At 50.3% G+C, this 25,305-nt stretch overlaps 1 protein-coding gene across 2 annotated transcripts; it reads right to left on the bottom strand.

Annotated features, from left to right (window-relative positions):
• Positions 1-495: 495 nt before the first annotated feature.
• On the bottom strand, positions 496-23,201 carry Adar (adenosine deaminase RNA specific). 2 transcript variants are annotated; one of them, XM_050166428.1, is made up of 15 exons: positions 23,084-23,201; positions 17,962-19,381; positions 15,669-15,852; positions 14,518-14,666; positions 13,859-13,997; positions 13,567-13,751; positions 8,732-8,957; positions 8,343-8,514; positions 7,620-7,713; positions 6,986-7,108; positions 6,616-6,749; positions 4,377-4,559; positions 3,639-3,751; positions 3,228-3,355; positions 496-3,088 (listed from the first exon to the last, which is right to left on the bottom strand). In XM_050166428.1, the coding sequence occupies exons 1-15, from the start codon at positions 23,109-23,111 to the stop codon at positions 2,842-2,844; spliced, it is 3,525 nt and encodes a 1,174-aa protein (XP_050022385.1). In that variant the 5' UTR covers positions 23,112-23,201; the 3' UTR covers positions 496-2,841. The 2 variants fall into 2 exon arrangements, with proteins under 2 accessions (XP_050022385.1, XP_050022386.1); XM_050166429.1 differs by having other exon boundaries at positions 8,810-8,957.
• Between the last annotated feature and the right edge of the window lie 2,104 nt (positions 23,202-25,305).

The following is a 25,305-nucleotide window of genomic DNA, read 5'->3' as shown; positions in this document are numbered from 1 at the left end:
TTCTGGAGAGAGTGTCTGTGTAGAAAGAGAGGAGTTTCCTTGACATTTAAGAGGGAGACTTCGGATGCCATCCACAAAGTGAGAAGATGCACTCAAAGCCACCCCTGTTCCCAGCTCTAACTCCCTTCCAAATGGCACATACAGGCACAGGAAAGGCTGAGCACTTGTAGGGGGAAGGAGGTGAGCCCCAGGAGCAGTGACTTGTGGTCTGCAGCGTTGCCCCTCCATCCGGGGCTTTGAGAGCCTACATAAGCCTCCCCCCCCCCCCAGTGAAAGAGAGATGAGAGGAGGGCTCAGATGGGGAGGGAAGCTGTGAGCAGGGAAAAGGGGGGCAGGGTTGGAGCGCCCAGCCCATTGACTTACCACACTGACACCCAGTCAGGCTGTAGAAAAGTGGGGACCGCAAATCAGCTGTGGCTGTGGCCGGAGATTTTAGTGTCATGGGTCTGTCCCCAAACTCACCTCCCCCAAGCAACCAAGCCATGAAACTAAGAGTCCTGTTGCTTCAGTGGGTTTATTTCTGAGGAATGTATACTGCAATTTGTTAAGGGACACAAGAAGGACTGCATCCGTCACAGCACCAAGGCTAGGCCTGGGCCCTTCTCCATTCTGTCTTGGAGTCACTGCCAAAACCCCAAGGCCAACAAAAATCCCTTCAATTTGAGTCCAGGAAATAGTTTCAGGCATTGACAATTCTTACACGTGATTATTCAAAGAATGCAAGACAGTCACAGCTCAGAGAAGTTAACTACAGAAATCAGTAAGAAACAGCGGGAGGGAAGGCTTCATTTTCTTAAAATGAAGGTCACACACAAAAGTGGAGAAAACGTGGTGGAAGCTCCGCCCCTCTGACCAGGGGCCCGGAGGCAGGGTGTGTGCCAGTGGTTCACTTCAGCAGGCCCACAGGAACAGCTGCGGAAACCGGGAACCACAGTTTGCTAGGCAGGGTCTGAGGAAGAAGCTGCTGAAGCGGATCTATCTGCTGCTTTGAATGAATACCCGGGAAGGATCAGAGGGGCCAAAGGAATCAATGGAGAAAAGTCCCTGGCCGCCTTGCCTCAGTCAGACGCAGGTGTCAGGTGTAACATGCCCCAGCTGACAACACACACATCTGCATGCAGACCCTCACCACTGCAGACACTAGCAGTTCCATAGGATAATTTGGTGTTGTGCAAACAATACATCCCCAGTGTATTGCTAAGACACAGGTTCTTCTGTTAGCCAGGTCTGATCATAGGTTGAGACAGCAGCCATTAGAATCAAAGTGCGAATATGATATGGTTGCTGCTGGCAGTGGGCCAGAGGGTGGGGGAGCCAGCACTGAGAGTGAACAAGGGAGTGCAAGAAACCGCTGATACAGCTATTCCTGGATGGAGCCACGCCATTCAGAGGAAAGTCATGGGTTTGGTCCTGTGGGGCAGAATGGAGCGGGGTCTAGCTGTCTGGCTGACTTGGTGCTAAAGCCAGACTCTGTACAGAGGCTAAGGCTCCTACACACCCACAATTCAATGTTAGGGGGAGGAGGAGTCAAAAGAGCCCACCCCAGAGCAGGAGGCTAGTGTGCCTTGTCACCTTCAACACTGCTGTACAGAGGCTAAGGCTCTTACACACACACACAATTCAGTGTTAGGGGGAGGAGGAGTCAGAGCAGCCCACCCCAGAGTGGGGGGCTAGTGTGCCCTGTCACCTTCAACACTGCGGTACAGATGTATATCAAGATTCCCAAAGGGGCGGGGCAGGTCAGGAGATCGCGGTGCCCTGCGCCCGCCCATGAATCAGCTTCTGAAGCCATCTGGTAAAATGAAAGTACATTCACTAATGGAAAAATATATTTGTCTCTCAAGTCTGTAATGTGGTCCAGAATCAGTATCTCTGGCCTTCTAGAAACATTCATTTTACGCAAGGCTTTGTCAACTTCTGCTGTTAACAGTGCTATGAGAAGAATCCCAAGTGGACCAGTGCCCTCGCCACCAGGAGGCTTTGCATTCATCCCTTCTTGTCCTCAGCTCTTCACACAGATACTCCATGTGGACAGAGCCAGACTCTGGGAACGCTTTACTGAGGGCAGACTGGAGTGTGGCTACATTCCAAGGAATGCTGCTGTACCCTGGCTAGGGCTCTGCGGGCCCCCACTGGGGCACCCGCTCGGCTTTGGCACCTTCTCAGTTCCACATCTGGTTCTCAACTTTCCCGTGCCCAGGAAGCAAGTTCCCTGGCTGGCCGGCACAGCCTGTTGTTGGGCAGGGCTTGCCTGTCCCAACCATTCTACCACATTCCCATTGCCCTACAACCCCTGATTAGTTTTCAGCTCCTTTTCTTGTAAACATGTCATCAATCCTTTATGTAACTCTTCCCCCTCTGGGGTGGGAAGGAGAAACCTCATCACGGGAAGGAATTCTGGGAGGGAAGACTAGGGGCCTGCAGGTCTACAGAGGTGCCATCATGAGTCCCCGACATGATTTATAGAGAACTGATGCGAATGGAATCAGATCCACAGGAGGTCAGTGTAGCAAACAAAAAGGAGATGCAACTCCATAAAACTAAACTGGAGGGACCAGGCGCGGGGATCAGGGACTGGCTATACCACACGGGGAACAAGTGCCCCTCTGCTTTGAATCTCTGACTTTTTGCTTGGGGAGGCTTGGCCAGACCCCACTTCGAAATCCCAAAGCGAGTGCGATAAATGGGAACCAAAGGTCTTGGTACCATCTATCATGGTTCCTCCATTTAAAATAAGGGGGGGGGTAGGGTTTAAGAAAAACAAAAGCCCCCAAACTCTGGCCCAATGTGATGAGGAATGCCACAAACTCCCTCTGACCCTGTGGGAAACATGCCCCACTGTCAGTCATTGGGCACTGGACAGAGATAAAAGTTCTTTTCCTCCTGGGGTTTGCTGATCCAGTTCCCATAGCCCATGTCCCGCAGGCTTTTCTTGAAGTAGTTCTTGGCTAACTCGTAGTCTCGGGCAGCTTTCTTGGCCTCCCCATAGGAGAGCTGCAGTAGATCTCTCCGGGCACGGAAGGAGCACAGCTTCTTAAACTGAAGGAAAATGTTCTTCTTGGACACCCGAGACAACTCCTTCCCTGGTCTGGGGAAACAAAGGCATTGGTCATTCATCTAGAAGCAGGTGAGGTGAGGGCTAAGGTGTGAATTCTGCAGAAGGTGGATGGCCCTTGGGAGCGGCAGCAAGCCTGGTGGGCCTCTCCCGTGCCTTCTTGCCTACTTACCCATCCACAGTGCCTCTGGTGCCATCCAAGATCTCCAGGTCATAGCCGTCAGCCAAGCACCAGTTGACACTTGTCTCCTTGGTCTTTCCAGACTGCCTTTTGGAGTCATACACGCTGACTCGGCCGACCTAGGAACCCATGGAGTAATGGGAGAAAGGGAACCCTTTCAGAACAAAGGTTTGGGGGCAGGGCGGCAAGACTGCTGGGTAAGGAGTGTAAGGCCCTGGTCGTTCCCTTTGAGAGCTGCACTAACTTCACCATGGTTCAGATTGCACTTCGGACTGAGAGCTGAAGCCCAGACACCCAAAAGGAACAAGCACTTGCTCTTGGGACCCCAGCAAAGGCTTCCCCATCCATAACGCTTTGTATAAGGAGGTGTGTGTCAAGAGCAAACAGAATGGGGTAGAGCACCTTGGGGTGGTTGACAATAAAGGGGTAGCGGAGCCCGTCCTCAAATGCATTCCCATCTCTGGTCACACGGCAGCAGATGGCACGGGTCAGATGCCCTTGGCTGAAAAGGTAACCTGGGTGAAAACAAAAGCAAGTTTACACCTGGGCTGCCGAGAGGCAGAGGTACACAAGGAGCTGGGAGAGAAGAAGCAGCTCCTTTGCTGTGAGACGCTTGACTGTGTCCACACAAGACACACAGGACATCAAATACCTAGGCTGGAGGAAATGCAGAGGACTGGGAGAGGATGGGAAGGAAGACCCCGAGGCTCTGAGGGGCCTTGCTGCACCCCAGGACCCATGTGGTCTGGCATGTCTTTCCTCCATTTGCTTGCTGCCCACGCCCACCTTCCCTGCCACAGCAGACTGAGCACTTAGATTCTGTTTTTTTTTTTAAGATTTATTTATTCATTAAGTATACAATGTTCTGCCTGCAAGTATGCCTGCACACCAGAAGAGGGCACCAGATCTCATTATAGATAGTTGTATGTCACCATGTGGTTGCGGGGAATTGAACTCAGGATTCCTGGAAGAGCAACCAGTGCTCTTAACCTCTGAGCCATCTCTCCAGCCCTTGATCCCTGTTCTTAAGCGAAAAACCCAGCTCGCTTGGGAAGGGAGCCATAGGAACACAGGACAAATGGCTTGCTGGGATCTGGTCCAAGGACAGGAGGATTCCAGCTCCCAAAGTAACTCCCTTACCTAGTGTTACAGATTTCAGGTACACAGGCTGTAGGAAGTGAGTCAACAGTGCCCCTTGCAGGCCCAGCACATTCCAGCGTAGAATTTTGTCACTACAGGACATGGTACGGAGTCTTTCCCCAAGTCGGATGCCATCCCACGTGGGAACAATGTCACTGGACTCCACAGGAATTGTGCCTTCCCCTGCATGAGAGACTTGAGTTGGACTGATGAAGGCCACTGGATCAAACCATATCCTGGGCACACTATGTGTGCGCCCAAGGTATGGGCCATTGGCTGCTTATATTTTATAGTACCTACTATGTGCCCTACTATATGCTTGGTACTGAAAATCACATGACTAGGAGAACGAGACTTTGCCTCTTGCTATGTTTATGGGCTGGAAGGGAAGAAAGGGAGAGGGAAAAGACTGGCAAACAGACACGTATGCAGAAACTGGGAGCTCGCAGAGCTCGGAAGACTTGAAGGAGCGATGACCGGGACAGCACAGAAATGGCGAGGGCATAGGAGTCAGGGAAGCTAAGCACAAGGGCGTGTGGCAGACAGAGACAGCAAAGGCCCCGAGGCAGCAAGGGGTCCAGTGCATCTGCAGCAGCAGGCTGAGAGGAGGAGTGTGGGGTCCTGTGGGAACCAAGTCCACTCAAGTCCACTCCTAGCCTATACTGGCTGGCTTTGCATATCAACTTGACACAGCTAGAGTCATCAGAGAGGAAGGAGCCTCAGCTGAGGAAATGCCCCCATGAGATCCAGCTCTAAGGCATTTTCTCAGTGATCAATGCGGGAGGGCTCAGCCTATTGTGGGTGGTGCCATCCCTGGGCTGGAGGTCCTGGGTTCTCTAAGAAAGCGGGCTGAGCAAGGCATGAGAAGCAGGCCAGTAAGCAGCACCCTCCATTGCCTCTGCATCAGCTCCTGTCTCCAGGTTCCTGCCCTAACTTCCTTCAGTGATGAACAGTGATGTGGAAGTCTAAGCCAAATAAACCCTTTCCTCCCCAACTTGTTTTTTGGTCATGGTGTTTCATTGCAGCAATAGAAACCCTGAGACATAGGCCTAGCTTTAGTATGACCATATAGTGTGTATATGTAGCAGGGGTGTGTACGTGTACTTGTTAGTATAGTGTATTTTTGTGTGTATGCAAGTACACATACAAGTGTGTACATGTAAAGGCTGATGTTGGCTGCCTTTCTTTGATCTCCACCTTTCTTTGAGGCAGGGTCTTTGAACACGAAGCTCACTCATTTGGCCAAATTCTCCTGCCTCTGAGCCTCCAGCAGGGCTCCAGGTGTGCACTGCCAAGGCTGGGCTCTGATACTGGAACTCAAGTCCTTGTGACCTGCACAGCAGACATTTTACAACTGGGCCATTTTGCTTTTTAACCCAAGTACAAATGTTTGATCCTGAAGTTTTGGCCTTCCAGAGTTGGGAGTAGCTGCATACCTGGAAGGTTTGGCTTTGTTTCAGAACAGCTGTATGGAGCCACAATTCCTATGCCATATCACACAATCCACCATTTAAAACACACAATGTCTTTAAGCTTGTTCCAACATCACAACCAGTTTTTGAGCATTATGTCACCTTATAAAGAAACAAAGAAGTCTTTTACACTAGGAAGTTGCTTGCCTGGCAACTCCCAGTTCATGTTCTATGTCTGTGCACCTGTCTACTCTGCCCCTTTCAGACATGAAATCACATGATATATGTTCTTGTTGCCAAGGCCCACGCTGTGGCAGCTCTCAGAACAGCTCTTCCTTCCTATGGCAGGTAATAGTCCCTCAGATGGACAGATCCCATTTATGTGGGTGTGGCTACCTGTGTTTGCTCCACTCTAGCCATCGTGACTAAGGCCATCATGAGCAAGCCTGCTCATGTGTTTCCGTGGACACACACCTTCACTCCTTAGGAGTATAACATGGGCTGCAGGGAGAAGAAGGGACCTGACTAACGTCTGAGGACCATCTGGAGGACACTGAAGTGTGAAGGGATAGGAAAGATGTGAGGAGACACCGGGTAACAGAAGAGAGGATGCTGACAACACACATGCCAGCTTAGCGGACCCCACATCTGTCAGCCCTCTTCAGTCCTGCACACCCCCATTGTCGGACACAGAGAGCGGTTCCTAAGCAGCCTGGAGATGCTCTCCCAAGCCTCAGGCTTCCGCACAGAACCTGCTCTCCCTCTCACCGCCCACTGGCAGTCTTGCAGAGCCTGTGGAAGTAGAAGGGAGGTCACCTGTCACTCACCGTTCTCCACCTTGGTGCGAAGTTTGCCTTGCTTGGGATTTTCAAAGACAGGGTAATGGCGGGAGTCTGCGCTTTCCACAGCACGGTCGCTGCAGGATTTGTCAAAGAGGGCTCCGTCTCCACACGGCGCCGTGCTGCCAACAATGGCATTAGTTAAGACTCCCCCAGCAATCTCCCTCCAACTCACAGGTCCTGAGACCACTTGTCATCAAAGCCAGGAATGTTTTCTTAAGCCTATATGGGTACTGGGTGGCAGGAACGACTTTGCTCTCTGGGTATGCACCTCAGACACGGAGCAGACCTGGCTTACAGTATAAGGTCAGGAATTGGTATAGAGGAACATGTGGACATCCAAACCAGGGGTACAAACCTGATGTAGAGATGAAAAGAAATCGTCTTTTTTATCTGGAGCTTCTCTCCTCCCCTGGCAAGCTCAAATATGCTGTTCTTGGCAGTATGTTGGTTATACTTCATGAGCTCACTGTAGAGAAACCTACCGAAAGAAAGTTGGCTAGGGGGCAGCTCAAGTCTGGGCAGAGCAGAACACACCTCCACACTCTGCCCTGGGTTTGAACCCAGGTAAGGAAAGGCCTCCATGGGACACAGCTTTCTGCCTCTCAGGTAGAAGAGGGACTGAGAAGTTCTCCTCAGCAGACCTTGGCATTTCACTCCAGGCAGAATACACCGACTCAAGACCTTACAGGGCTAGCTGTTGCTTCTCCCTGACTCTGCCCTTCACCAACTACAGCAGAGCCCTAGAAGAAAACCGGCAGGAGCAGAGCCTGAGCACAGGTTCTCACATGGAGAGAAAAGGCTGCTTCATTCCTCAGGCTTGAGGACGCAAGGGTCACTTTGTTTGGGAAGATGCAGTCAGGTCACAGAAGGGACTGCACATGACAGGCCCTACAGATGGCTGTCAATTTGCTGGGGTTTCAAGGTGAGTGGACTGGGAACCAGGAGGGCCTCGCCCCACAACAGCAAACGGCTGTGACCCTCTTGCTCACCTGATGAAGCCCCTCCGGGAGATGATCTCTGCATGGCAGTCGTTAACCGTCTCTCCCTTCAGGCTGAGCGAGTCCCCTTTCACACAGCGATTCCCTGGGCATCAAAACAAAACTGGAGCAGTCAGAGTGCTGGTGAGGCAGGCCAAGACTACGGCAGAGGTTTTGGATTCTATTCCTTCACTTAGAGAAGAACCCATGCACAGTGGCGCATGCCTATAACCTCAGCACCTGAAAGGTTGAAGTAGGAGGATGAGGTATTTGAGGCTAGCCTGAGCCACCACGCCTCCAAACAAAACAAATCCTAGTCAAACCCCAAACTCATTCCAAATCTGAGCAGATGCAGCTAAAAGGAACATAAATCTGAGCTCCAGAACTGGCAAGCTGGACCCAGAGTTGGACTCCACAGGCCCTGAGGCTATCTCTGCAGTGCTTACTGCTAAGACAATCCCAGAGTCAGACAGTGCTCACTGCTAAGACAATCCCAGAGTCAGACAGTGCTCACTGCTAAGACAATCCCAGAGCCGGACTCCACAGACCCTGGGGCTATCTCTGCAGTGCTCACTGCTAAGTAGCTAACTAAAGCAATCCTAACAGCTCCAGCTCCAAAATGCTTCAGCATCATGCCAACAACTCTGAAGCTATTCTACCTACGTGGACTCTTTGGCCCATACCTTTGGACTTGCTTACAACGACTCCAGAGAGGTCAATGTCTCGGTCACTCACCTGTTCCCAAACTGACTACAACACCCATGTCCTCAGCGCTTCTCTTCATGATAATGGCAGCCAGGATCTTGCGGCCGAGCAGGGAGGGCTGGAAACTGTTGGTGAGGGCATTGAAGCACCGGTGGCTCAGCATAGCCATCTGGTCGTGGAAGGTGCTACCAGTGAGAGGAAGCTGTGGGGACAGGAGCAGTGTCAGGACCCTGGGTGTCTGCTGGCAAGGGAGCCATCTTTTCCCACCCCACATCTAGTACCCTAGCATGCACTCTACTGAGACCAAGACGGAAGCCTAGGGATAATTACGGCCAAGTGAAGAGCCGACTTCTTCTGGGCAGGAGCAAGCAGAACCCCACCACCCCTGAAAAGAGAGCACCAAAAGCAGATATCTTAACTGTCTTTGGATGTGCATCTGGGGACCGGGAAAGGAGAAGCATAGTTCTTCTGAGACTGGCCCCTGTCACTGGGGTTACCTCTGCGAAACCCAACTGCTCTGCCTTTTCGCTCTCCCCGATCAAGACACGGAGGGCTGCGTCAGCTGCATCTTGCTTGCCTTGTTTCTTGCTGTGTGCACACACGGCTGGAAACCAGCGGCCCCCAACTTTCGCTTGGTAAACAAACCTTTGGGAAGAGAATGAGGATGAAAACAAGCAGCAGCCCCCCCCCCCCCAAGGCTGTGCGTGGAAGGCAGGCTTGCTTAGAATGAGGCCACTTTTGCAAACATAGGACCGGCTGGTCTCACTTGGAAGTACTCCTCAGATTCTGGTCATTCATGATTACATGGTTTGTTTGTTTGTTATCCAGACGTCAGTTGTTCTATTTCCTAGTATTTCCCACTAACCAGAATCATCAGAACTATAAACATATTTTAAAAGTAAATTTCATTTCATTACCATAAATGGGGAAACGGTGCCACTTCCCATAAACTGGAAGTGACTATAAAATTCATACAATCACCGGGCAGTGGTGGCACATGCCTTAAATCCCAGCACTCAGGAGGCAGAGGCAGGCAGATGTCTTGAGTTCAAGGCCAGCCTGATCTACAAGAGCTAGTTACAAAGCTACAGAGAAACCCTGTCTTGAAAAACAAAAACAACGACAAAAATACAATCTTATTAAATTCTGTCTAGACACTGTGGTGTTACCTGCGAAGGCTCTGAGCTGTTCCTTATTAGAAGGGAAGCTGAGAGAGAACTGGAAACGGTTTTTTTACAAGCTGGGAAGATGCCTTATAAGTCCAAGAACCGGAGTTATGCCCCCCTCCCCAAGGACTACCACCTCAAAAAAAAAAAAAAAAAGCTTGGCAGAGTGGCGCAGCATGCTTGCAGCTCCGGCAACAGAGGGAAGTGGCTCCCAGGGGCTGCAGCCTAGCTAGCCTATCCTAGCTCCAGGCCAAGTGACAGGTCCTGTGTCTAGATTTAAAAACAAAGAAACAAAAGAAGAAAAATAGATAGTGATTGAGGAATGACATATACAGACACAAAATAAAAAGGTTTCTTCTCAAGTGGAAATGAAGGATACCTGCCTTCCCACATGCTAGGTGTTCAGCACTCTGACTCCCCTCTCCAAGACTAGGGCCTCTGGAAGCCAACCAAGTGCAATGCCATTTTCTGACTCTTAAAACTGTCTGATCTTAAAGGACCCAATTTTGCTTCCTTGTGCCTCCTGACAACCTGGGAAAGGTGCATGCGACAAGGTCTGCCTTAGGCCAAGAGCCAAGCTTTCACAAGGCATTATCTGTTCATTTCCAGCAGGTCAAGACAGCTATGGGGGAGTGGAGGAGGGAGGGAGGAGGTGTACCAGGGGCTCTTAAGTAGGGAGGGGTCCCCACTGTTCCTGGGGCAGGCTCCCACAAATCCAGAGGGAAGTCAGAGCACAGCAGCTTAGAAACCTATTAGCTTTCTGTAGGATCCTGATGCAAACTTAGCACTGGGTAACCCACTGGGGCAGAAGAGGCACGGCCCAGGCTTTGCCATCCACACTGAGCTTCTCTGAATGCATGTGCTCCTTTCTTTGCCCCTGCTGGCGGGTCTCTGCCAGCCAGTGGGCCAAATTCAGAACTAAGTGAGGGCGGCCTCTGCCTCTGGAGATCAGAAAGATTTTGTGGCCACTGTGTCTTTGGGAAGGATGAGCCTTGTCTACTTACTTTTGTGTGTACAAACAGAATGTGTTTAAGCTCTTAATTATGAAATTAGAATCCTTTAGAGCTGTGCATTCTTATATGGAAGCTATAAACCACATGAGGCTAAGTGACTAGAAGTTTAGACTGCGTGATGTATTCAGACCTTAGTCACGCTGGCCACATCTCAAGAGCTCAGTGAGTACATCCGGCTAGTGCTTAGGTTTTTAGCAGAGTACGCAGAGATCTTATTTTTATTTTCAATTGTGTATGTGCATCTGTGCAGTGCCTGAGAGGACCAGAGGGGGGTGCTGGGTCCCCTGGACGCTGGGGCCAGGTGGTGGGTGCTGGGAAATGAACGAGGCTCCTCTGCTGGAGTAGTCCACATTGTTAACTGCTGAGCTCTCTCCAGCCCCCAGGGGGAGTGAAACACAACAGTGACTACAGTCTTTTGGAGATGTCCAGCATCTAGAACAGCAGAGAAATGGGGTAGAGCCTGGAGGGAAGAAGGTCAAGACTCAGTCTCTCAAAGATGGGTAAGGGGTCAATAAGCTAACACAGGCTGCAAGAGAGAGGAGGAGGAGAGAGGAAACAACCAGTCCCCATGCACTCAAGGGGAGGGCCTGGACATGAGTATCTCTTCTCTCAAGTGGGAAGAAGCTATCAGTTCAGAGTGCCAACTGCGATTTAGGTGGAAATCTGAGGCAAAGGTCTGGAAGAGTGGGCTCAAAGGAGAAAACAAAAGTTAGCAGGAAAGCTCAACTAAGGGACAAGAACGTGGTGAGGCTGTGGGCAGCGCACGCTCGGCAGGCTGTATAAGAGCGGGCCGAGCAAGCCACGGCCTTCCCTCAATATGAGTCCACTACTGGACTGGAAATGGCAATAAACTCTCCCCTCCCTAAGCTGCTTTTGTTCATGGTGCTTATCAGGGCACTAGAAATCCTGGCGAAGACAGGGCTTGGCTTCAGGGTAGGTAGTGTTTACTGAGACAGGAAGTCTTGGAGCTCTGCTTAGGATGTGTCCTGTAGGTGTCTGACTGGAGTGGAAGGGTGTAACTGCACACAGGGGTCTGGAGCTTTGAGAGGTCTGGGTTAGAGAGGCACAGCCAGCACTTTCCAGCATTTAGACATTAAAAGCCAACAAGTGGGTCAGGGTCACCCAGAAAGAGTGGGGAAAGTGGGCGCAGCGTTATCTACACAAAGGAGGGATTCTGTGAGCTGGAAACAGAATGGCTACTAAATCAGCATTCGCCTCCCCAGGACAAGCCACACGGCGAGTCCCACACTGTCACCGCCCTAAGTCTGCTGCATCCTCCTAGCTTCTATCCTAGTTCCTAAGTTCTCATGTTCCAAGCCAATGACTGAGTTGAGAGAGAGAGGAATGCATGGGCGCTCCACTATCATGTGACCAAGAGAGTGAGGCTGGCTGGAGGGGGGACAAGAGACCATGTCCTCTTTCCCAGCCAGCTTCCACACACAATAAAGGCACCCTGAAATGGAGGTGCTCAGGGGCTCTTTTGGGCCCCTTTAGTTTGAGGGATCTGAACTGGGTTATGATCATCAAAGGTCTAATGTTCTTTGTTTGAAAAGCTCTAGAAGACTAAAGAGTGACACTCTGAAGAAAATGGGTGTCAAATGAGGCAGTTCACGACGGAACACAAATCCTTATGGACACAGAAACATCAATGGCAGTACTACTAAAAAAGACAAGTTTAAAATAGCAAGATAGCAGTTTTAATCAGTTTGTTTTTGTTGGGGGAGGCACACACATACGGTGCATGTGCGGTGCCCAGAGACAATCTGTGAATCAGCCCTCTCTATTCTAATATGGGTCACAGGGATAGAGCTCAGGTCATCAGGGTGGGTACCCTTGCCCACTGAGTCATCTTGCTGGTCCAAAGATAATTAAAAAAAAAAAAAAAACTAAGCTGGGTGGCGGTGGCGCAGGCCTTTAATCCCAGCACTCGGGAGGCAGAGGCAGGTGGATCTCCGTGAGTTTGAGGCCAGGCTGGTCTACAAGAGCTAGTTCCAGGACAGACTCCAAAGCTACAAAGAAACCGTGTCTCACACACACACACAAAATGTTTGCCCACATGGATGGAAGTGTGCCACGTGTCTAGTGTTCATGGAGGCCAGAAACGGGAGTCAAATCCCCTGGAAGTGGAGCTACAGAGAGTTATGAGCTGCCCTGTGTGCTAAGAACCAAACCTGGATGTTCTGCAAGAGCTGCTAGTCTCCTAGCTTCTGATTCTCTCCTAGTGCCCTGCCATGTTATTTTTTTTATGAGATTTTTCATCTTAGTTACTTTTTAAAATTAAAAAATGGATGGGGGGGGGCTAGAGAGACGGTTCCTCCAAGGATCTGTGTTTGATTCTCAGCACCCATACGGCAAGCTTGCTAAAATCTAACTCCTGTTCCCAGGAATATAGCCCCTTTCTAGCCTTCAGGGGCACTGCGAACACACAGTACACAGACAGACACGTAGGCAAAACATCTACACACGTAAAATAAAGATCTTTACAGAAAAGGACTCGAAAAGGGATGAAAAGGAGAGAAACTTTTCATTGAATAATCTTTCAACCATTTGAATAATTTTTGTATGAAACTAAAGGCTCCCACTCTGGAATGGTGACGGAACTCTCTAGATGGTGGCCCACTGTCTTTGCGCATCATTCTTACACTGGCTCACAAGCCACCTGCAGGGATATTTCATTTGGATTTTAATAAATAAAGCTTGCCTGAAGATCAGAGAGTGAAACAGCCATACTGATCAGCCTTATAGACCAGGCAGTGGTGACACACACCTTTAATCCCAGTAGCCACGCTAGTTTGCCATAGAAAACTCTGGCGGTAGTGGCGTGTGCCTCTAATCCCAGCACTAGAGAGGAATATAAAATGGGAGGAGACAGCTCTCAGACACAGTCTCATTCTGAGGTTCCTGAAGGCAGGATCGCCATTTTGGACTGAGGTAGAGAAAAGAGCTAGTGGCTGGCTGTTTTGCTTTTCTGACCTTCAGGCTGAACCCCAATTTCTGTCTCTCAGTTTTTATTAATTGTGCCACAGCCACCCTCACCCGCTGACACACTGTTGCTGCCAGGATTAAGACACTCACTTGGGTTCATGAGGAGGTCCAGACTGGTCAATCAGCTTGAACTCAGCAGCAAAGCCATGGGAGCGGGCATACTCTAACAGGCCACCTACGGGGTTGGTGTTCAGGTACCTCACGAGCTCACCAATCCTCCTGATCTTGTTGGGTGCCGCAGACTCATCCAGTGATTCCGTGTTCGCACCTCCAGACTGAGGGAGATTAGCCGGGGAGGAACCAGCAACAAGTCAGAAAACCCAGAGGGGCTCAGAGACACCCCGAATCTGCCCACGCTGTAACCTGTAGGACCGTGCCCCACCTGGTCATCAGCTGAATTGGCTGCCTCCTCCTGCAGAGCCTTCATGGCTTCCTCTGCGGCCATCTGCTTCGCTACTTTCTTGCTGGGGGCACTCACAGTGGGGAAAGTCTGGGCTCCGACTGCTACACAGTACTGGAACCTTGGAGGAGATGGGGCAAAGGACACAAATGCTGGGCTGAGGGGATCTGCTCACCCTTGTCAGGCTGCCGTCCTCTTGTACTACTTGTAGCTCACACAGCACTTCTGCAGAGTTTATTTTGGCCTTGGCGAGTTAGTGTGCCCCGCCCATCCACTGCCCCAGGGTCTCCGGACTTGGCTAGACTCAACACGCCTCGCCCCTCCAGGAAGCCTTCTTTGAACAAGAATGCACAGAACCCCCACACAGGGAGCTGCTAAGGCATGCCCAGGCCCTCAATCTTTCTGCTCCAACAGTGACCGCCACGCTGCCCACTTTGTGACCCTACCTAGTCCTCGGTCCCTTTGAACTCCTAATCCCAGATTCTCTGCTTCATAGTAGCAGCCAGGCCCTGAAGGCCCTTTCCAGACTGTAGCAGGAGAGACCATAAAGAGGGAGGATGTCTCATCTCCGAGGCTGCAGGGGAGGTGCCTTTCCTACACTGGGGGAGACCTCCACAGTAGGCACCACACAGAGGACATACTTGGGGTCATGGGCAGGGCCTTCTTTGGACAGGAGACGGAACTCGCAGGAGTTCCCTAGCTTGTGCATACACTCGAGCAGCGTGGTCACGGGGCTCTTCCCAGAGAGCAAGGGTGTTGCTGAGGAGCTGGAGGTCTGGGACTCAGCTGCCTGGAGAAGAAAACACAAGACAAAACACAGAAACAAAACTCTCACCAGATTACCCAAGAAGAGGGCAGTGGGCTGTTGAGACTTTCTCTCCCAACTTCTGGTTTTGTTGAAACAGTCTCTTCCTATAGCCCAAGCTAGTCTTGACCTCAAAGCAATCCTCCTGCCTCAGCATGCCAAGTGCTGCAATGACAAAGTCACTGCACCCAGCTAAGCTGTTCTTTTAGACACCTAAATGTTAGGAGTGGCTTTCAAAGGAGCTGCTGTGGGCACAGGAAGGGGAGACTTATCTCCTAAAACAGGCAGGAGAGTGGATTCAAGGTCTGTGATGGTTGATTTTGTCAACCTGACACAGCTTAAAACCAAAGAAAAGGAGCCTCCTGAGGTGCTATCTGGGTCAGACTGGCCTGTAGGCACGTCTGAGGAATTGTTTGGATAACTTAGCTGACTGAGGAGATCACCCTAAATGCTAGCAGCCCAGATAAATGGACACGGGCAATGACAGCTTGGTGTTTTTGCCTTCACTCTCAGTGAGGAGTTCATCCGTGCTGAAGCTGCTGCCTCTGCCTCCTTTTCTGACATTAGAACTGGCTTTTCTGGATCAGAGCAGCTCTCCAAGAAGAACTGCTCAGGCCTTCAGTACCAGGTTCAGACTGCCAAAGTACCCAGCCTCAGGGACTCATCAATTGCCATTTTTCGGTCTCCCGGCTGTAAGACAGCCCTCACTGGGCCACTCTGACCATACTGTGTGCCTATCCAAGAAATCTTCTTTTAATTATTTGTTATATAAGTTCTGTTCCTCCAGAGAACCCTGATTTGGATCTTTCCCCTAACACTCTGCAAATACCATGAGACCAGGATGGTAGAAGGGGAGCAGGCTAAGAGGGAAGGGGAGACGGGGGCACGAGGAAGGGTAGGTGCTGCTTCAGGAGACTGTTCCAGAACAACTTCTGGAGTCTGTCACACAACAGCCAAGGGTTAGTGTCCCCAGGGAAGAACACCTACCTTCTCTGAGTCCTCCTCCATGGGACAGGGGGATAATTCTTCTGGTTTTCCACTGTCTTTAGCTTTGGCTTCCCGAAGCAGAATCGCCATGGCCTTCATTGCTGCATCCTGCTTGGCCACTTTCTTGCTGCCGGCTTCAGCTGGAGGAAACTCTCGGCCATTGATGACAACCTGGAATTTAAATCTTGGTGGAAAGCGATTAGATATGTCAACACCAGGCTGGGTCATCTCTCTGCTCATTCAGAAGAGATCTCTATCCAGAATGTTCTGTTATACTGAGTAATTTTCAGGGTCTCTATCTCTACACAGCCCTGGATGACCTGAAGCTTTCCATATAGACCAAACTGGCCTGGAATTCAGAGGTCCTCTGCCTCTGACTTCTGAGTATTAAGAATGGAGGCGTGGCCACCACACCCAGTGGTGTTTTACTTTAGCTTGTGTGTGTGTGTGTGTGTGTGTGTGTGTGTGTGTGTGTGTGTGTGTGCATGCAGATCAGAGACAACATGTGGGAATCAGCTCTTTCACCTCACAGGTTCAGAGGGCTGAGCTCAAGCTGTCAAGCTTGGTGGCAAGTATTTTCACTTCCTGAACCATCTTGCTGGTCCACCATGTTTTAGAGACAGGGTTTTGCTCTATAGCCCAGGCTGGCCTTGAATTACACATCCTCCAGCCTCTGCCTCCCGAGTGCTGGGATTAAAGGTGTGTGTCACCACTGCCCAGCCCACTATCACTTCTAAACATGAAAGAGGATAAGGTGCACAAAAGAGATAGGTGAACAGTACAGTCTTGTTAACAAGCCCAGAACTTTACCCTAGCCGACTGTGGCCAGGCCTCCTCCGTGGAGGTGCAACAAGACAACAAAGATAGTGTAATGCCCCTTCTCCAGTTCCCAGACACCACAGCAGAACCTGCCCCGGGGGAAGGGAGGAAGGGGTGCTGGCTATGAGAGGAGGAACAGAAGGCTGGAGGGGCAGGTAAGGAGCCACCTCTGAAGGCCTGCTGTTTAGGTGGGTGTTGTGTTCCAGGTCACTGTAGCAATCTGCCCTTCTTTGATTGCTTGTGCAGTGCTATAGCTCTGTCTGTCCCAGGTCTAGGATGAAAACCAAAACACTTGGTCCTAGACCTCTGGTCTTAGCCTTGGGGTCCTTTGATCAAGCTTTTAAATGTCAAGCCGGATCCACTCATTCATAGGAGGTCAGATCTCTTACTTAGTAGGTCTTCAAAACCCTTTAATATAATATAATGTCATTTCTTTTCATTTTTCCCCTTTGAGGCCGAGTCTTACTATATATTAGCTGGGTCAACCTGGTACTCAGCCTGAGAGCTGGGGTCGTGACTATGTGCCAACACGCCTGGCAGCATGCACGTTCCTTACATAGCGGAAGTCCAAAGAATGACCAACAGCAAAACCCTCGCTTTCCCTTAACTCTCTGGAGGGGTGCTGAGAGAAACCATGCTAGCCCCTCGTCCCAGAATGGGCCCTGGCTCTGTCAGTTTGGGGAGCACACCCCTTTCTTTACAGTTCTCCTGCAGCGGTAACTTGGTATCATGAAGGAAGTTAAGGAGGAAACAGGTCACTGTGGGGAGCCCTCACCCCTAGAAACCAGGGGTCACACATCAGATAGCCTGCAGCTCAGATATTTGCTCTATAATTCATAACAGCACCAAATGTACAGTTATGGAGTAAAAACAAAGTAATTTCATAGTTGGGGTCCCCACAACACGAGGAACTGTATTAAGGCTCGCAGCATTAGGAAGGGTGCGAAGCCTGGCCAGCTGCGAGCGTGAGCTTGACTGCGAATGCAGCCCCACGACCCGTGCAGAAGTGTGCAAAAGTACAGGTGCCCCTGCGATAAGACTGGCAGGCAGCTTTCTGTGTGACACGCCCTCCCTTTCCCTCCCAGCCGAGGCTGGGGTGGGAAGTGTACCTGCTGCCTCCGAGTAAGAGCTGTTATTCTGGCCTGCTCTGGTCCACCTGCTCCTACACTCCTCTTGGGAGCTTCAGTCTGGCAGTGATGGGGACAGAAGCAGTCTGTGTCACCTCTGGGTGCCCAAGAGCCAGTCATCTCTAAGGAAGGTCACTTCTTTGCTCAGCCAGGATTCTGGCTACCCTGAGGTCTATTTTCCCTGACTAGCACTTAGAGAAAGGACCAATCAAGGATGATTTAGCCAAAAGCGGAAAAGAGAGAAGGCAAAGACAGGAGCCACCAAGGCCACCCACTCACAGTGAGCTGAGACAGTGCAGGAGCCAAAGCACCTGCAGCACTAGGCACGATCCTGGGTGGTGTCTTACCGAGGTTCATGGGACGGTCCACTCTGCTCTATCAGGTTGAAATCACAGGTCTGACTAGTGAACTGAGCATACTCTAACAGCCCGCTGACAGGGTTCTTCAGCTGGCACTCAGTCAGCTTCTTGTATGGTGAACACCGTGGCAAGACAGGGCTGTAGAAGGAGGGCATCTCCATGATGGCTCGAAACTCACCTGGTGCTGTGTGGATACTATTCAAGTTATCTGGGATGTCATCTGTGGCCCACTGGCCGTTTTCAGAGTCAACATACCCTGCTCTAGAGGGGCCACTGTGATAAGCGTGTGGCCGCAGCCTCACTGGTCCTGGTCTGGCCTCATACCTACTTTCATACTTTGTCACAGGTTCCTGGCCATTCTCCACTCTTTTGGGGGTTGCCATGCTGCTGGAGGCACCCGATGGGGGCGAATGGCAGGTTGGGAATGAGGTGCTTCTGGTAGCCTCTGGGACAGCAGCTGGGACACTGTGTGTACTTCTCTTGATCTGCAGCCTCTCCCGCTTCTTATCCGTCAAGTCCCAGGTGGGAGGCGTGGCCCCTTGCCTGTGGACATCGCCTTGCCTTTCCAAGTCAATCAGTACCGCATTCACATCCCGGGCCTTGGCCAGGCCAACGTTCTTAGCCAGGTTCAGGGCAGAGGAGTTTGGCACATTGAACAGGTAGTCACAGATTTTTTCCTTGATCTCCGCCATGTCAAGAAGCTCAAGCGGTTCTTCTAAGTCAGAGGCAGGGTCTCCGTCTTCACTGTTCAAATCAGGTTCTTTTTGAGGGATTTCCTGGCCACAACTGTCTGGATTCACAGTTTTAGGGGGCTGAGTCCAAGCCTGATGTGGGGGTGCAAGGCTCCACAAAGGAGGAGTTCCTACTTCTCTACGCAGCTTCCCCTTCCTCTCCAGGGAGTACAATACATGATTGATCTCCTTCTTTGGGACCCTGAGCTCTCTGGCTAGTACCTGAGCTCTGATGGCCCTCCCCTCTCCAAGCTCCTCCAAGCGGCCTAGGATCTTCTGCTCTGGATTCTGACTGATGCTCAGCTCCTGGAAGTGCAAGCAAAGTCTATCATCCGCTCTCCATGGCAGACTTGTGCTGTGTCGGGGAGGAAGTGGCAGTCCTGTGTGGAAGCCCTGACTTCTAGGAGTCACTCTCCTGGGGAAACCCCAGGTTTCCAGTTGCTTGCCTTGGGAAGGTGGCCCTGGGAACCGTGGCCAGTGTCCTGGGAAGAATGGCGGCAGCGACTGGGGCTGGTGTCCAATCAAGGGTGCTTCTGGGAGCCGGCCTTTAAGAAACTCTATCTGTTGGAGCTGGAAACTCCTGGGGTAAGACTTGGGCACACGTGGCTGCAGGTGTCTCCAGCTGCTATGCTCATAGCTGGGGTCCAAGCAGGGGCGTGTCTGGTAAGGGAATACCCCTGCAGAAGACAACATGGAGGCCAGATCTTGAGTTAGAGTCATACATGAGCCTGTCATCCCTCCAGTTTCTGCCTGGGCGAGTTGTTCCCGAGTCCTAACAGGCAGGGTAGCTGACTGAGCCTATGTCCTCACAGGGTGACTCCAGTCCACACTGGCTACTGCTTGTAAGCTCATCAGGGAGCACAGACAGAGAAGAAGGGGACAAGCCACACACTGCCTTCTTAGGCCTCAGAGAGGCCTCCAGCAGCTTAACTCTCCCCCTTGTAACCGGAGTTCAAGGGGATGGAAAAACCTTCTACTCACTCCAAATGACCCTTCTAAAACTAGAAAACACAGCCAAAAAGACGGCTCAGTGGGAAGGGCGCTTGCCATGGGACCTGGTGACCCGAGTTCGATCTTGGAGATCGAAGCGGTGGAAGAGAAGTGACCGTCCTCAGATTACCATAGATGCAGGACAGTATCTGCATTATATAATAAATAATATATAAATATAATATATATATAAATATATTATACCAATATATCTCAATAAATATAAATAACTATAAAGTTGAAAAACAAGCAGATGGTATTTTAGAAAGAAAGAAATGCAACCCTGGAGTGGGGAGGAAAACGGGGCTCGGAGTGCAGGAGGGCAGCCATGTGGGTCAGGCTCCCCACCACACAACACAGCACTTTACAGTCTCTCAAACCTTGACCTGGAGATGATCTTGCCAAGCAGGATTTAAGACTGGGTGAAACTGAAGCGCATGTCCCTCTCCCAGCTGAAGGAGGAGTGACTAGCAGTGGCCATCTCCATGTGAAGAAGGGCCCTCAGAGGCTGGCCTGTTAGCCAGCTGGGCCTGGAGGATCAGAATTTAGTTTTAGGGAAGCCAGAGAGTCGCTGCCCAAAAGCAGCACGTGATCTTCCTTCCCTCTTGAGATGACACCCGGGCTCGCCTGAACATGGGAACAAGCAGTGTTGGTCTCCGCACCTTCCCCAGCTACCCCAGAGGCAGCATCCATCCCATGGACACCCTGCTGGAGCATGCATGTCGTGGGACAGGAGCATGGCTCTGCTTCCTTTCCCCGGCTCGCACACTTGGGAGGGATGTTTGATGCACTCTCAGCGTTCCTCTGATTCTCTCCATCAGGACTGGGGATCTTACCATCCTAATCACTTCTGTGGTACCTGACCTCCTGTATCAGTGACCTCCACATGTCTTTGCCTAGTGACCCTACCAATGCCATCGTTATGTAATCTGGGTCTCCGCTAAATTGTCAAACCTTGAACCTTTTTTCTGGTAGCCAGTAACCATTTTCTTGAAGAGGGTAGATAGCTCTGAGCAGTATTTCCTGAACTAAAGTCTGAGCAAACAAGAATACCTCTGGCTCCTCTTTCTGCACCACATGATGCAGAATGAGCGACCCAATCACACAGTTCAATAACAGGGCTGTAGGAGATTTCTGATTGGCTCTTTGAATGAATTTGGGGGAAAGACATTTTCATTCAGAGATATTAACATCAGTTTCTAGGTAAATACTTTTTAAGATTTATTTATTGTATGTGTATGGGTGTTTTGCCTGCATTTATGCCTGTGCACCACATGTGTGCTGGGTGCCCAAAAAGGACAAAGGTCCTGGGAACTGGAGTTACAGATGGCTGCGACCTAACAGCAGCCATTGCCCTTAACTTCTGAGACAACTCTCCAGTCCCTAAATACAATCTTGATTTAAATGGCTATTTTCAAACAAAGTCTGGCAAATATGAGTGCCTAGTTACAAAACAGCTGAATAAATTGAAATATACACACACTATGGATCATTAGTCACAGTTTTTAAACACATATGTTGGATATATTCTCTGTCTCTGACACTCTCTCTTTTTAAAGAGATAGGTTTCTGTGTAGCCCTGGCTGTCCTGAACTCACTATGTAGACCAGGTTGGCCTCGAACTCACAGAGATCTGACTCCCCTGCCTCCCGAGCGCTGGGATTAAAAGCGTGTTCTACCACACTGGCTGCATTTGCATTCCAACCACAGAAATTTTGGGTATATATTAAAAGTGTAAATGGACAAGTACGTATTTGTTATACTTTCTTCTATTAAGAAAGAGAAAACCCAAAAGAGTGCACACACATACACTAGTATGATCAAAGATAAAAAGAAACAGTAATGAATTTACTGAGTTACTTTGGGAAGGTAGGACTACAGAAGGAATTATTTATTCTTTCTTTTTACCCCCAAAAGTCCCCTAAAGACCAATTCCCAATTGAGAACAGCTGCAGACAGTCATTTAATGGGACAGAGTAGTCTTTAGTCACTATATATATATAAACATATACAAATACACACACATATACATATATACACACATACATATTCTATGTGTTCCATGGTGTGCCTATATTTCACATATACTTGCATACACGCACACACGCGCGTGCGCGCACACACACATACATACATTTTCTTCAAGTCAGATGTCCTCAGTGTTTTAAGAAAGGGCTTTTAAAAATACAACATTAAGGGCTGGGGCAATGACCTAGTGGGTAAAAGCACTTGCTGCACAATTCTAAGGGCCCGAGTTCCACAAAAAGCCTGATGTGTAGTATGAGCAGCAGTAATTTCAGGACTCCTAAGCATATAGGGGACCAAGAAGAAAAATTCCTGGAAGCTTGAGGGCCAGCACTGAAAACAAGAGACCCTGTCTCAACAAGGTGACGGTGAGGACCCAACCCTGGGGCTGTCCTTTCACCTCCAGACAGGAGTACATGTATGCGTGCATGTCCACAAAATTCAAAGTTGGCTTTTTGGGTAGGTTTCTTGAGACAATGTCTCACTCTGTAGACCAGGCTGGTCTCGAACTCACAGAGATCCACTTGCCTGCCTCTGCCTCTTAAGTGAGGGATTAAAGGTGCCTGTCACCATGTCCTGAAAAATGAAAAGTTTTAAAAGTACACACACACACTTTTAAACTATAGCTCAGTGGTAGAGCGCTTGCCTACTAAGTGTGAGGCCATGGTTCATTTCAAACAGCTTTTTAAAACTGGAGGGATAAACCTGGGTGGGCCATGCCTGCAATCCCAGCACTAGGGATGAGGAGTACTCTCAAAAAAGAAACCACCAGTCACTCAACCAAGATAAAGAACATTTCTACTTCCACCAAAGTTTTCTCCTTCCCCTCTGCGGTCCACCTTTCCTTCACGTCCAGCCTTCAGTGTCAAGCAACAGTTTCCGTCCTCACGGGCTTCCAGAATGTCTCACTCAGTGCCACACAGCATGAGTCTTCTGAACAGATTCCTCTGTTCAGAACACCACAGCACAAGAACACCATTCCTCACTTCAGCGCTAGCAAAATTCCACTCAGCCTGCAGGTTATCTGAAGGCTGATTTAAATTTCCTAGGAAACCGAAAGTGAACAAGGAAGAAGGTCCCCAAGGCTAGAAAAGCCGCTCAAATGCTGCTACAGCGGATCAGCGGGGCGTCAGAGGCCCTAGCAGAAAGGGAAGGGGTGTCTGCCTTGGCCTGGGTTCTCAGAGTCGGGCTCAGACCCAGTTCACCTTCTCCCACGCCTCCATCCTGCGATTGTTCAAAGCTCTAACAACTAACTGAATATAAAGCACCAGAGAGCAAGAGCTGCTGGATGAGGGTGCACACAACCCGCGCAACTCGCACTCCACAAGCCCAGCACCGCCGGGGTGCAGACCCCATGGGCTTACCTGCCGGTCCCCTGAGCCCCTGGGACATAGCGCCGGCCAGGCCCCCACCTGGGCCGCAAGATGGCTCCCCAGAGTTCGCTTTCGTTTCCTTGAAAAGCTTCCCCGCCCGACGACGGGACCAGGGGGAGGGGTTTGCTCTCAGCAGCAGCGCAGCTTCCCGCCCACCCCAAGGGCTGGACTGCCGCCGCAGCCACGCCCTTCATCGCCACTCAGCCTTCGCTACTATTCATACATATACATGTCGTTATCTGAGAGCTGGGGTGCAATTTATGTACAGGACAAGCTAATTTTTGCTCATAATATTCTAAAAGCTTCATCCGGGCTCAACAGCGCCCCTCTACCCGGTAAGGAAGTTCCTTTTCCGTGTTTAATCCCCATCACTTAAGAGATTTACAAGTCTGTCCCTTCCTAGAGTGGCCGATGCCCCGATAAAACTCTTTCCTTTCCGACCTTTTCATATTCTATTACTTGGCCTAGAATGCTCCTCCTTTTCCTTGTTTTGGTTTTTTTGAGACAGGGTCTCATTCTGTAACCCAGGCTGGCTCAGTATGTAGCTGAGGCTGGCCTTTAACTCAACAATATTCTTTCTTCCGCCTCCCGAGTGCAGAGGATTATGGATGTGCACCACTGGGCCTGGCTTTCTAGCCAGCACCTTTACTAGCATTTTCCGTAAAGTGTTTTTGCTTTTGTTTTTGCTGTTCTAAAATATACTTATATTAGTAAAATATACATTTCAGTAAGATCTACAGTGAATGGCTATGCATTCTGGGAAGCTTTACACCTAGGCAAGGCGGACATTCATGGAAGAAGTTAAAGACTGTGTATCCAATTGCAGTGTAAGCAGGGTTCTTAGTCCAGTCTGCAGTCAACACTGAATATGCCATTACATCACTTGTGCAGGATGCCAGCCCTGCTGGGGGATGGGAAGCAAGCACTATCCTCAACAGGGTGTCCATTACAACCTAGGAGGATCCCACCCACAGCACAGGCAGTTTCAGGGACCACGTTAAGGGAAGCAGACAACACCTTCAAGGCCCAGACACGCTTTCTTATGTATTGTGCTGTGTTCGCCACTTACGGTGGGTAGTCAGGATAGTCTTCATGACAACACGGTCACAGGACTGGGACAGTCCCCAGGGGAACTGAGGATGGGGAGGAGGGCTGCCATGAGTTCTTTCACATCTGAGACCAAGTCCTTAGACCTGTGATCTCTCCCTTATTATCTGACAGTGTCTGATGTTTCCACCCACTGTGTTTGGAGAACTCCTCCTTGTCTCACAATGATATTCTGCAGCTCTATGAAGCTGTGTTTCAAAATCTGCTTCACAGACTGTGTCTCGGGGAAGTCTTCTCCGACTCCAGGCAGTGAGTGGAAAAGAGTTTGTGTGGCTGATTCTGTCAGCAGCGGGGCACCTATAGCTGGCAAGACACTGTCACATTCCTGGGCACCCAGCACATTGTGCAATCGGGAGCTCCAGCATGCAGCAGCCTGGGCAAGAAGGATGGCTCAAACACTCCTGAACATGGCCTTCCTGTTGCTGCAGCTGCCTTCAGTGCTCTCTGGGGCTCACCCACGGGCAGGGCTGTTTAGCCTACGGCCCCTGCACAGTGAGCCCCGGACTGGACAGCAGGGCTCTCAAATAAGCACAACAATGTATAAAACAGACACTGCACAGGAGGGACTAAAAGTAACAACCAACACATGGAAAAGTCCATTCTGGTCCCATTAGGGACCTCAGTGAAGAAGGTCACAGTGAGTTACCGCTGCTGTCCACTCTCCAGCTAGCACAGAGGACCGCGTAGGAGCAGCCCCCCAGCCACTTACGTAAGTCTCTACTTAGGAAAACACACCCCATGATTTAACCATTCCATGCCTCTAGCAGGATAACCTCTAAAACACTGAAAACAACCCAAGAATCTATCAAACAAAAATAAGCAAATGCACCAGCATCAGAATATTGTACGGCGATCAAGGTAAAAACGACAACCACATGCAACAGATGGAAACAATACATTAACACGAGAGAAGACATGTAAAGTCCCTGAGCAGGCAGCACAGACAGGTTGGCCTCCCAGGGGCGGGCGCCCTGAACAGAAGGGATATTCTGGGTGCTAGTTACAGTCTAGTTTCCACCTGGGGAGAGACTACACGCTTGCTGACTGACTGTTATGCACTGCTGACTTACTCATGTTTACATACATGTATGTATGGATGTGCATGC

This window comes from Alexandromys fortis, unplaced genomic scaffold (genome assembly GCF_014885135.2).
Source record: "Alexandromys fortis isolate MF-2015 unplaced genomic scaffold, M_Fortis_MF-2015_v1.1 scaffold_152, whole genome shotgun sequence".
Taxonomy (NCBI): domain Eukaryota; kingdom Metazoa; phylum Chordata; class Mammalia; order Rodentia; family Cricetidae; genus Alexandromys; species Alexandromys fortis.
Note: the sequence above shows the minus strand (reverse complement) of the source record. Positions and strands in the feature narration are given on the sequence as shown.